This window comes from Podarcis erhardii (genome assembly GCF_964252035.2).
Source record: "Podarcis erhardii genome assembly, chromosome: 18".
Lineage (NCBI taxonomy): Eukaryota > Metazoa > Chordata > Lepidosauria > Squamata > Lacertidae > Podarcis > Podarcis erhardii.
In genome coordinates, this window is record NC_138516.1 from 2,925,782 (window position 1) to 2,938,777 (window position 12,996).

Consider the following 12,996-nt stretch of genomic DNA (forward strand, 5'->3'; position numbering starts at 1 on the left):
GTGTACAAGGTAAAGGTAAAGGGACCCCTGACCATTAGGTCCAGTTGCAGACGACTCTGGGGTTGCGGCGCTCATCTCGCTTTATTGGCCAAGGGAGCCGGCGTACAGCTTCCGGGTCATGTGGCCAGCATGGTCATTCTGGCAAACCAGAGCAGCGCACGGAAACGCCGTTTACCTTCCCGCCGGAGCGGTACCTATTTATCTACTTGCACTTCATGCTTTCGAACTGCTAGGTTGGCAGGAGCGGGGACCGAGCAACGGGAAATCACCCCATTGCGGGGATTGGAACTGCCAACCTTCTGATCGGCAACCCCTAGGCTCTGTGGTTTAACCCACAGCGCTGCCCACGTCCCTTGCCAGTCAGTGTAGGCTACACTAGATGGGCAGCAGTGGCTTGGCTCACGATAAGGTAGCTCCCACAAGAAACTTGCTTGCTTTTATAGGAAGGGCTACCTCTTACGTTACAGAGCACCCACTTTGCCTGCAGAGGGTCCGGGTTCAATTCCCGGCATCCCCAGGCACCTGCCTAAACGCCTGGAGAGCTGCTGCCAGTCAGAGTAGGCAATACTAAACTAGATGTACTCCCATGGCCTGACTTGGGGCGGGGGGTGGGAAGGCAGCGCCCGATGTTCCTTGGGCTTAGCTGGGTACAACCCATGGTTTTTAAAAAATCTCTTTGGCACCCAAAATAAGAAAGTGCTCTATTTAAATGAAGATTTGTAAGTTCTGTTTCGTCTATTTCCTGGCTCCCCCCCCCCTCCCCATGCATGTTCAGAGTTCCAGGGTCCCAAGAAAACAGTTGTTTTTTTAAAAAATGGTTTTGCAAAATTGGCACGGGAATGGATAAAATAAGTCATCTTGACATATATACAGCTGAAAGAAAGCATCCCTGCTTGATTTGTTTTTCGGGGGTCAAATTCTGCAGAAAACGGGAGCGTTGATCTGTCCCCGCAGCTGCCTGCCTGGTCCCCCCTGTCCAGATTATGCCCGACTCTTGTCATAGTCGCTGACCATCCGCTTGATGTGGAAGAGCTTGTTCCGCAGAGACTTGGTGTCCATTTTCTTGCTCTGGTAGTCGGGAGTCTGCGGCGTGAATTTGAGAGGAAAACGTGTTAGAAAACAAAACACAATTCACAGTATTCTCGCTCGGGGCGCAGATTAAAATATATTTCTCAACCCAGCTTTTCACAGAATGGTAGAGTTGGAAGAGACCTTTGTAGTGCCATAGAATTGTAGCGTTGGAAGGGACCCCGAGGGTCATCCAGTCCAACCCCCTGGCAATGCAGGAATCTCAGCTAAAGCACCTGTAAAACCAAATTCCAGGAGGCCACCAACTTGGGTGGATTCAGTTTCTTAGGAGTATTTGGCCACTGTGGGTGCTGGCCTATTGTGGGAGCTGGATCCAGCAGCCTTCTGTCGTTCTAATGGAACCTCCAGGTCCCGGTGCAGTCTACCTGGATTCCTAGGTTCTTTGGGGTATTTGGCCACTGTGAGGACAAAAACAAAGGCTCTGTCTTTCCCCAAACCTCCTTTAGTGCACAAGGGGCCTGTGGGTGTTTAGGGGCCACGCACAAATCTGGATTTGGCCCTAAGAAGCATAGATCAGGAGTGGTGAAGCCACTGTCCTCCTGGTATTGCTGGCTTCCACCACTCTGCCATCGACGCTGACCATTGGGCATGCTGGCCGCTCCAACATGCAGAGAGCCGCAGCTCTTTCCCCGACCCCTTTTGGGAGGCAGGAAAACGTGTCACTTACGCGCTTCAGGTCCTTCAGCCGGTTGTATTCTTCAGCCACCCCCTGCGGGAGAAAGATGTCAAAGTCAGGAGAGTCCTGTATGTGGAACCTCCCTGTTCATGAGCAGTCTATCTCAGGGTATCCCTGGTAATGCACTCTCAGTCTCTCTCTGTTTTCACCCTCCTAAGTTCAGCTCTCCACATTTCCACATCAGTCTGCAATCATTATTATTCTAAAGCAGGCATAGGCAAACGTGGCCCTCCAGATGTTTTGGGACTACAATTCCCATCATCCCTGACCACTGGTCCTGTTAGCTAAGGATGATGGGAGTTGTAGTCCCAAAACTTATGGAGGGCCGAGTTTGCCTATGCCTGTTCTAAAAGAAGCCCTGGTGGGAAGGTGTCGGGTCCCAGTATCCCTGGTAGAGCACGAGACTCTTAATCTCAGAGTTGTGGGTTCAAGCCCCATTAAGATTCCTGCATTGCAGGGGGTTAGACTGGATGACCCTTGTGGTCCCTTTTAGCGCTACAATTCCTCCCGCTCCACACATTTCTGCAAAGCAATTTCACCCAACAGACCCTGTTGCACAAGGCAACCTGCCCCAGTATAATCCACCTTTGCCGTTTTCACGAATATACAAATTTATTCCTTGTCTGCATTTACCGTATTTTTTGCTCTATAAGACTCACTTTTCCCCTCCTAAAAAGTAAGGGGAAATGTGTCTGCGTCTTATGGAGCGAATGCAGGCTGCGCCAGAAGCCAGAAGCCAGAACAGCAAGAGGGATTGCTGCTTTCGCTGCGCAGCGATCCCTCTTGCAGTTCTGGCTTCTGAGATTCAGAATATTTTTTTTCTTGTTTTCCTCCTCCCAAAACGAGGTGCGTCTTGTGGTCTGGTGTGTCTTATGGAGCGAGAAATACGGTATATCCCTACATTTTCTGTCTCCGCAGAGATGAGTGCTTGCCCATATTGCCTTTCTTCCTTATTTCTATCCACAATCCTTTGCTCCGGGTGCCGGGGGGAGGGGGGGACAAATTACCTGGTACTGCAGGCTGTCTTCGGGCAGATGGTCCAGCTGTTTGCTCAGCTGGTTGATCTGGTCATTGATGGCGTCCATCTCGGCACACAGCACCTTGTACCGCTTGAGGTCGGCGTCAAACTCTTGCTTGTAGTCCTGGCGGATGCTGTCCGACGTGATTGGCGGATACAGGCTATCGGGGGATGGAGGAGAAACCCACACGTTGTGGTGGTGTTAGTGAGGAATGCCTTGCTTTTAAAACATACAGTGGTGCCTCGCAAGACGAAATTAATCCGTTCCGTGAGGCTCTTCGTATAGCGGTTTTTTCGTCTTGCGAAGCAAGCCCATTGACAGCTTAGCGGATTAGCGCTATTAGTGGCTTAGCGGCTTTTAGTGGATCAGCTGATAAGCGGCTTAGGAAAAGGGGGGGAAAGGGGGGGAAACCCGCAGGAACTCGCAAGACATTTCGTCTTGCGAAGCAAGCCCATAGGGAAATTCGTTTTGCGAAGCGCCTCCAAAGCGGAAAACCCTTTCGTCTAGCGGGTTTTCCGTCTTGCGAGGCGTTCGTCTTGCGGGGCACCACTGTACACATGGCCCTATTGTGGTGTGGCAGCCCTTTGGGAACAGCAAAGTCTTTGCCAGCGCAGAGGAAAACTTTAATTTAGTGCAGGGGTCAGCAAACTTTTTCAGCTGGGGGCCGGTCCACTGTCGCTCAGACCTTGTGAGGGGCCGGACTATATTCTGAAGGGGGGGGGGGAGGAACAAATTCCTATGCCCCACAAATAACCCAGAGATGCATTTTAAATAAAAGGACACATTCTACTCATGTAAACACACACTGATTCTTGGACCGTCTGCGGGCCGGATTGAGAAGACGATTGGGCCGGATCCAGCCCCCGGGCCTTAGTTTGCCTACCCATGATTCAGTGCCTTCCTCCCCTTGATGGGGGCAAACCACTACTAATTTTATTATTTGTAGCCTGCCCACCTGACTGGGTTGCCCCAGCCACTCTGGGCAGCTTCCAACACGTATAAAAACATCAAGAATTCAGCTTTATAAGCTTCTCCAAAAGGCCTCAGGCTCAGTCCCCAGTGGTAGGGCTGGGAGCTGCTTCCAGTTAGCGTAGACAATATTGAGCTGGTTGAACCTGTACTCTAACAGCTTCCTATGTTCATCTGAAGAGCAGAAAGCGCTCAGCACATCATGGCTAGTACCTGTAACATCACCAACCCAACCTTCTCTCACCCACCTTGACCTCCAGAGCAATTTTGTCACTGGTGGAATAGAGGGCAAAGGTGCGCAATGAACAACCGTTCATATAACTGGAGATGGTAATAATAATAATAATAATAATAATAATAATAATAATAATAATACCCCGCCCACCGGTTGGTGGAAGGGATTCAGGTCGGAGCGAAACAATACAAACTTAAAGCTTTTGCAGATGACCTAGTTTTGACCCTGCAGGAGCCAGAATCTAGTACGAAAAGAGTATTACAATTGATTCAGGACTTTGGTCGGGTGGCGGGATTTAAATTAAACAAACAGAAAACCAAGGTGCTGGGAAAAAATTTGACAGATACAGAGTCAGAACGGTTTCAGAGAGAAACAGAACTAACTATGGTTAAAAAGGTAAAGTACCTAGGGGTAAACATAACAGCAAAAAATCTGAGTCTATTTAAGGATAACTATGAAAAATGTTGGTCTGAAATTAAGAGAGACTTGGACAGTTGGACAAAACTGAAGCTTTCTTTGTTAGGCCGAATTGCTGCTATTAAGATGAATGTATTGCCAAAAATGTTGTTTTTGTTTCAAACACTACAGATTGTGGACAAGACGGAGTGCTTCCGGAAGTGGCAGAAAGATATATCTAAATTTGTCTGGCAGGGCAAAAAGCCCAGAATTAAGTTTAAGATATTAACAGATGCGAAAGAAAGAGGGGGCTTTGCCCTGCCAGACTTAAAGTTGTACTATGAAGCCGCAGCTTTCTGCTGGCTAAAAGACTGGCTACTTCTCGAAGACACTGATGTATTGGACTTGGAAGGTTTTAACAATGCTTTTGGTTGGCATGCATACTTATGGTATGACAAAGTTAAGATCAATAAGGCCTTTAAGAACCATATTGTCAGGAAAGCAGTGTTCAATGTCTGGACAAAATATAAAGACTTATTGGAAAATAAAACTCCAAGGTGGCTATCACCTCTGGAAGCTAAGGCCCGAAAAAGACCCAATATGGAAGCCAAATGGCCAAAATATTGGGAAATATTAGAAAAAGATGGAGACAACTGGAAATTGCAGAGTTTGGAGAAAATGAAGGATAAGGTGCGAGACTGGTTACATTACGCTCAGATTAAAGAAGTTTTTAAAAATGACAAAAAGTTAGGGTTCCAGGTGGAGAAATCGAAGTTAGAAACAGAATTGTTAGAACCAAAGACTAAGGTACTATCTAGAATGTATAACTTGCTGTTAAAATGGAATACACAAGACGAAATGGTTAAATCGGCTATGATAAAGTGGGCGCAGGATATTGGGCATAACATTATGTTTGAGGATTGGGAAAGGTTGTGGACCACTGGGCTGAACTTCAACGCATGTAATGCTTTGAAGGAAAATGTAATGAAAATGATATATAGATGGTACATGACCCCAGTTAAACTTGCCAAAATATACCATTCGTCTGATAATAAATGTTGGAAATGTAAAGAAAATGAAGGAACATTCTTTCACCTCTGGTGGACATGCCCTAGGGTGAAGGCCTTCTGGGAAATGATATATAATGAGCTGAAAAAGGTATTTAAGTATACCTTCACTAAGAAACCAGAGGCCTTCCTTCTGGGTATTGTCGGCCAGAAGGTGTTAAAGAAGGATCGAACATTCTTTATGTATGCAACAACGGCAGCAAGGATACTCATCGCAAAAAACTGGAAAACTCAAGATCTACCCACACTGGAAGAGTGGCAGATGCAGCTGATGGACTATATGCAACTGGCCGAGATGACTGGCAGAATCCGAGACCTGGGAGAAGAGAAGATGGAGGAAGACTGGAAGAAATTTAAGATGTATCTACAAAAACATTGTAATTTGGTTGAATGTTAAGAAGGATGCTAGATTATAAAAAATTGGCCACCACTAAATTAGATTTAAATTTGATGATAAGTGAGACTAAAGAAAATATAATTTTTTGGGGAAGAATTGCTAGATTATATTTGAATGAGTGGATATGAGATTGTAAACAAGTTGATAATTTGTTTGGAAAAAAAACTTTTAACGATGTAAATGGGAGCGGGAGACGCGAGGGAGTCCAAAGAAGTGATGAAACTATGTTTGTGACAGAAGTAAGATTGTTTATTATTTGTGCATTTATATTTAAAAACTTTAATAAATATTTATTTTTTTTAAAAAAAAAATTATACCCCGCCCATCTGGCTGGGTTTCCCCAGCCGCTCCGGGCAGCGTACAGCATAATCTAAAAACAATAAAAACAGCAAGCATAAAAAACCTCCTGATAATACTGGGCTGCCTTCAGAAGTCTTCTAAAGGTTGGGTAGATACTCATCTCCTTGACATCTGACAGGAGGGCATTCCACAGGGCGGGCGCCACCACCGAGAAGGCCCCTGGTAGCTTCACTTCTGCCAGTGAAGGAACTGACAGAAGGCCCTCAGAGACGGACTCTGGTTTCCGGGGTGGAGACGCTCCTTCGGGTATACAGGGCCAAAGGTGTTTAGGGCAGGGGTTGGCAAACCACAGCCGGGGGGCCGGATGCAGCCCCCCAGGCTCGCAAATCCAGCCCGCGGACCCTGCCGCCCGCTCAGTCAGTCCCCACATGCTGCAGACGCCTCACTGCGCAGGGACTGACTTCCACTATGCTAGCATGGCTTCTGGGCGGGCGGCGATGCTGGCACAGCTTCAGATTCGAAGCTGCAGCGTTTGGATTTGCATGCAGGGGAGGTGACGGCGTGGAGCAGAGCGGAGGCGGTGCGCGGAGCATGCAAAGTGGAGGGGATGATCGTCGCGAGAAGATTTGTGTGGCGCTTGCACGGAGCTGGCGATTACGCAGAGACCTTGCCACAATATTGTTGTGACCGCTGCATGGTGCGTACATACCCAGGAGTTGTTGCGCGCTGTCGGGATGTGATGTCAACTTAACTTTTACGCAGAGGGCAGGCCCATTGGAATGAACGGACCTGGGTTAGGCATGGCCACTCATGTCAACGGGTCTACCCTTGAGTAAAAAAACAGGGGAGCAACTTCCGTGTAAATACATATTTTTAAAAAACTATAGTCCGGCCCCCGGCAGTGTTTGAGGGACAGTGAACTGGCCCCCTGTTTAAAAAGTTCGAGGACTTCTGGTTTAGGGCTTTAAAGGTCAACACCAACACTTTGAATTGTGCCTGGAAATGTACTGGGCGGAAACATCACTAGAAGTCAGCAATGACTTGGAACGGAAGTCTAGAGGCAGGTGAAGTTTGGCATCGTGCTGGGTGCTGCTGGAATTCGGAAGGCCCAAACCCACCCCTGGGTGCCACACCCTTTCAGAACCGCTGAAGCAAATAGATATTGTGGCTCACCTCTTCCAGTCATCCTGATCCCGCTCATCTCCAGACTCCACGGCCGTGGTGTAGTCGGTCTCGTACTGCGATTCCTCGAGTTCGGGGTTCCTCCTCCGCCTACGCCCTTTGCGGCCGGAGGGCTTGCTGGCGCTCTCCTTGGCGTTCCCTTCCAGCGTGCTGGAGCTGAAAGTCCAGGCGGGGTTGGCGGTCGGCGTGTAGGAAGGCGGGCTGGAGAGGAGACCCCAAGGTTACACATGAGTAGAGCTCGAGTCAGCTGGGAAACGGTGGCTGCCCTTTGGGGACTCATAGGGCAGGAGGAAGGGAGCTCGACAGCAGGGGGCGCCAGAGCTTACGAGAGGCTTGCTAGCAATTTCACTCCTTCGAGGCTGCATTTTGTGATTAGTGGAAATCTGTCTGTCTGAGAGGAAGCGTGAGAACCGGATATAGTCCTATCTGTATGTATTATGGGATGCACTTTCACTTTTGCCTGTTCTCTGAGCTGGATGAGAGAGCACCGTGATTCTGTGTCTGTGTAATACAGTGGTACCTTGGGTTACAGACGCTTCAGGTTACAGACTCCGCTAACCCAGAAATAGCACCTCGGATTAAGAAGTTTGCTTCAGGATGAGAACATAAATCGCACAGTGGTGGCGCAGCGGCAGCGGAAGGCCCCCTTAGCTAAAGTGGTGCTTCAGGTTAAGAGCAGTTTCAGGTTAAGTACGGACCTCCAGAACGAATTAAGTTCTTAACCTGAGGTACCACTGTATAGTGTAAATAAAGAGTAGTTTAGAAATGATGACTGCCCTTTGGGGACTCCCCCTTTGGGGACGCGGGTGGCGCTGTGGGTTAAACCACAGAGCCAAGGGCTTGCAGATCAGAAGGTCGGTGGTTCGAATCCCCGCGAGAGGGTGAGCTCCCGTTGCTCGGTCCCTGCTCCTGCCAACCTAGCAGTTCGAAAGCACGTCAAAGTGCAAGTAGATAAATAGGTACCGCTCCGGTGGGAAGGTAAATGGCATTTCCGTGCGCTGCTCTGGTTCGCCAGGAGCGGCTTAGTCATGCTGGCCACATAACCCGGAAGCTGTACGCCGGCTTCCTCGGCCAGTAAAGCGAGATGAGCGCCGCAACCCCAGAGTCGGCCACGACTGGACCTAATGCTCAGGGGTCCCTTTACCTTTAGGGCAGAAGGAAGGGAGCTCAACAGCAGGGGGCTTACGACAGGCTGAGCCAATTTAATTCTGCTCTCTTTCCCATCCCATACCCTTCAAGTGTCCCCATTTTCCAGGCACAGTATCAGAATTACAGAAGCTGTTCTGGTTTGTGATTTGATCCAGGAATGTCCCGGTTTTCCTTTCTCGTCCCCTCCACATCTTGGAAAGCAATAAAAAGTGGGGGAGAGATCAGATCGCCCCCTCCTGTCCTTTCTGGAAACAGGAGTCTTTGGTGTATATGTGTGCGTGTGTGCAGGTGCAGAAACATAGTCTTATTTATAATAGAATCATAGAATCCTAGAATCATCGAGTTGGAAGAGACCACAAGGGCCATCGAGTCCAACCCCCTGCCAAGCAGGAAACACCATCAGAGCACTCCTGACATATGGTTGTCAAGCCTCTGCTTAAAGACCTCCAAAGAAGGAGACTCCACCACACTCCTGGGCAGCAAATTCCACTGTCAAACAGCTCTTACTGTCAGGAAGTTCTTCCTAATGTTTAGGTGGAATCTTCTTTCTTGTAGTTTGGAACCATTGCTCCGTGTCCGCTTCTCTGGAGCAGCAGAAAACAACCTTTCTCCCTCCTCTATGTGACATCCTTTTATATATTGGAACATGGCTATCATATCACCCCTTAACCTCCTCTTCTCCAGGCTAAACATGCCCAGCTCCCTTAGCCGTTCCTCATAAGGCATCGTTTCCAGGCCTTGGACCATTTTGGTTGCCCTCCTCTGGACACGTTCCAGTTTGTCAGTGTCCTTCTTGAACTGTGGTGCCCAGAACTGGACACAGTACTCCAGGTGAGGTCTGACCAGAGCAGAATACAGTGGCCCTATTACTTCCCTTGATCTAGATGCTATACTCCTATTGATGCAGCCCAGAATGATAATGAAATCCCTGCACCAAATGAAGTAAATGTTTAAGCTGGCATACGAAGTCCTTCCTATAATTTTGAAGGAACACTGAAACAAACCCACTGGACACATTTCATTGCAGTGCTTCCGTAGCCAGCCAATTATTAGGAAACATGTGGAGTGTTGATCCCTTTATCGCAAATGGAGCCTCACGCTGCCTACTCAGAAGTAAGTCCCACTGTATTCAATGGAGCTTACTCCCTGGTAGGGGTGTGGGTGGTGCTGTGGGTTAAACCACAAAGCCTAGGGCTTCCTGATCAGAAGGTCGGCGGTTCGAATCCCCACGACGGAGTGAGCTCTTGTTACTCGGTCCTTGCTCCTGCCAACCTAGCAGTTCGAAAGCACGTCAAAGTGCAAGTAGATAAATAGGTACTGCTCCGGCGGGAAGGTAAATGGCGTTTCCGTGCGCTGTTCTGGTTCGCCAGAAGCGGCTTAGTCCTGCTGGCCACATGACCCGGAAGCTGGACGCTGGCTCCCTCGGCCAATAAAGTGAGATGAGCGCCGCAAGCCCAGAGTCGTCCGTGACTGGACCTAATGGTCAGGGGTCCCCTTTACCTCCCTTTACCTTTACTCCCAGGTAACTGGGTAAAGACTGTGATGCCATTCAAACCATTTTTATTCAGGACTCCTCTAAGTCCCGCTGAGTTCAATAGGATTTACTCTCAGGTATGTACCTGATCATTCTCACAATTTCCGTTGTTCTTGATATCGTAGAATCGTACAGCCAGAAGGGACCACGAGGGTCATCTATCCCAACCCCCTGCAATGCAGGATTATTTTGCCCAACGAGAGGCTCAAACCCTGAGATTAAGAGTCTCGTGCTCTACCCACTGAGCCACCCAGCTAATAACAATAACAAATCCTACAAGCGTTTTTTAAGCGCAGAGTTAAACGGCAAGCGGGACCTGAACCCAAGACCTGAACACACTCCCTTCCTGTGCCTGCGATTCAGAAGTGTCGCTGCTGCCAGATGAGGCAACGGAGCCATCCTGGTTACTGGCTTTTGATAGCCCCCTCCCCCCCCCATGACTTTGTCCTATCCACTTTTACAGCCATCAAGATCGGGGACGGTTGCTGCCTCCTGTGGCAGAGAGTTCCACAGTTTAACAATACATGTTTAACCCCGTTATTCCGCCGCAAATCTAGCATTATGCAAGAGGGAGAAAAACAACCTCTTTTCTTCACAATGCACCACTCAAAACAACTCCGTTTTCTCTGCTCACCTGCTCTGGTTTTCACCTGGGTAGTAGCCATTCCCGGAGACCTTGTAGTCGTAGGGGCTGGCTGGGGCATGGGTGGGGCTCATCGGCTTTTCAGAGTAGTTCAGGGTTGCTGTCTCATCATGGGTGCTGGCCCCGTCAGTGACATTCTTCACCTGCGAAAGGAACAAAAGGCGTTGTTTTGGTGCCGGCTGAAACCTTCCCCTGGATCGGGGCCCTTCTGGGACGTGGTGTTGCCGACAAACTTGACATGAGCCAACAGTGTGACGCGGCAGCTAAAAAAGCCAATGCAATTCTGGGCTGCATCAATAGGAGTATTGCTTCTAGATCAAGGGAAGTAATAGTGCCACTGTATTCTGCTCTGGTCAGACCTCACCTGGAGTACTGTGTCCAGTTCTGGGCACCACAGTTCAAGAAGGACACGGACAAACTGGAACGGGTCCAGAGGAGGGCAACCAAAATGGTCAAAGGCCTGGAAACGATGCCTTATGAGGAACGGCTAAGGGAGCTGGGCATGTTTAGCCTGGAGAAGAGGAGGTTAAGGGGTGATATGATAGCCATGTTCAAATATATAAAAGGATGTCACATAGAGGAGGGAGAAAGGTTGTTTTCTGCTGCTCCAGAGAAGCGGACACGGAGCAATGGTTCCAAACTACAAGAAAGAAGATTCCACCTAAACATTAGGAGGAACTTCCTGACAGTAAGAGCTGTTTGACAGTGGAATTTGCTGCCAAGGAGAGTGGTGGAGTCTCCTTCTTTGGAGGTCTTTAAGCAGAGGCTTGACAACCATATGTCAGGAGTGCTCTGATGGTGTTTCCTGCTTGGCAGGGGGTTGGACTCGATGGCCCTTGTGGTCTCTTCCAACTCTAGGATTCTAGGATTCTATGATTCTATGATTCTAGGTAAGGATGGGCGAATAATTCCAAATTTTCACCTTTCCCTGCCACATCCTGGTTAGAGCGTTGGACTAAGGAGCTGGCAAACCATGGTTTGAATCCTTACTCTGCCATGAAGCCCCCCGGGTGACCTGGTGGTTGTTTGTGGGGATCAAGTGAGGAAGGGGGAAGCCATGATATAAATGCAACAAATAAATAAAATAAAATTACCGCCACTGCTTCTGGTTTGTTTTTTAATAAAAAGTTGTCATGAAAATTCACCAGAATTTGGGTGCAGAGTTCTCTGTATCCAGACCCTTGTTTGTTTGTTTTTCCTTTTGGCAAAGCAAGTTCCCTAATACAATGCATATTTTTTTAAAAAAATGTTTAGAAATGCATTCTTTGACACACTTCCCCTCAGTGTATGCATTTCCGTACAGATTACTTGGCTGTGGAACCGCATGACAAAATCTGGAGAGGTGTAGATTTGCCTGTTCTCAACAACCCTGCAAGTTGGGTTAAAGGTGACAGGGACTAGTTTGCATGGTCCAACTCTGTCAGGGATTCTTTAGCTGCAGTGCCCGCAGTGCAGGGGGGTGGAATGGATGACCCTTGAGGGTCCCTTTTTTTCTTCCTGCTTTTTAGCTGCTTCTTCCATGTGAAATAAAAAATGTAAGGTCATATATATACACACCGTATTTTTCGCCCTATAGGACGCACTTTTTCCCCTCCGAAAATGAAGGGGAAATGTGTGTGCGTCCTATGGGGCGAATGCAGGCTTTCGCTGAAGGCCGGAGAGTGAGAGGGGTTGGTGCGCACCGACCCCTCTCACTCTCCAGCCTTCAAGAAGCTCTGCACAAGTCGTGGGAGAGCTGCGTAACTTCGCGCAGCTCTCCCACGTCTTTTGGAGTGCTGCCTGCACCCCGAAGCCGGGGGGGGCGCTGAGCTCAGCGCCCCCCCAGGCTTCGGGCTTCGCGCAGCTCTCCCACGGCTTGTGGAGAGCTGCCTGTTCTGGGGGCTTGGGCTTCCCCCACCCCAGCCCCACGCCTGGGGGGGAAATAATTCCCCCCCTTTATTTCCCCCCCCAAAAACTAGGTGCGTCCTATGGGCCGGTGCGTCCTATGGGCCGAAAAATACGGTATATTAAATGTTCATAAATGTACCAACCAAGCGCATACATAGATGTGTGGACCACAGGTCTGGATCAGCACAGGAGGACCGCCCTGAAACCATTTTGACTCCCAAACTGACCAAATGTTTTCTCTGCAAGGAGGGAGGGAGGGAGGGAGGGAGGGAACCTTCCCATTGTCTCAGGAGTTGGATAATCACCATCTCAAAAGAATGGGCAGACTACCAGGAAAGGCAATTGGATAAGGGATTATCAGATAACCTAGCAGACAGGAAAAACAACAACACACTCAAATTTCTGTTGTTGACCGCCTTTTCTGTGATGTAGGTATGATGTTTGTGGGGGGTG

The 12,996-nt window shown here is 48.8% G+C and overlaps 1 protein-coding gene across 1 annotated transcript in view; it reads right to left on the minus strand.

Moving 5' to 3' along the window:
* Positions 1-234: 234 nt before the first annotated feature.
* Positions 235-12,996, minus strand: part of LOC309332913 (occludin-like) — a 29,603-nt gene continuing 16,841 nt past the window's right edge. The window contains exons 4-8 of the mRNA XM_081846270.1: positions 10,648-10,799; positions 7,322-7,531; positions 2,773-2,944; positions 1,757-1,798; positions 235-1,083 (exon numbers count right to left, since the gene is read on the minus strand). Coding sequence (XP_081702396.1) covers positions 982-1,083; positions 1,757-1,798; positions 2,773-2,944; positions 7,322-7,531; positions 10,648-10,799 — 678 coding nt within the window. The 3' untranslated portion in view covers positions 235-981. The remainder of the gene's footprint in view (positions 1,084-1,756; positions 1,799-2,772; positions 2,945-7,321; positions 7,532-10,647; positions 10,800-12,996) is intronic.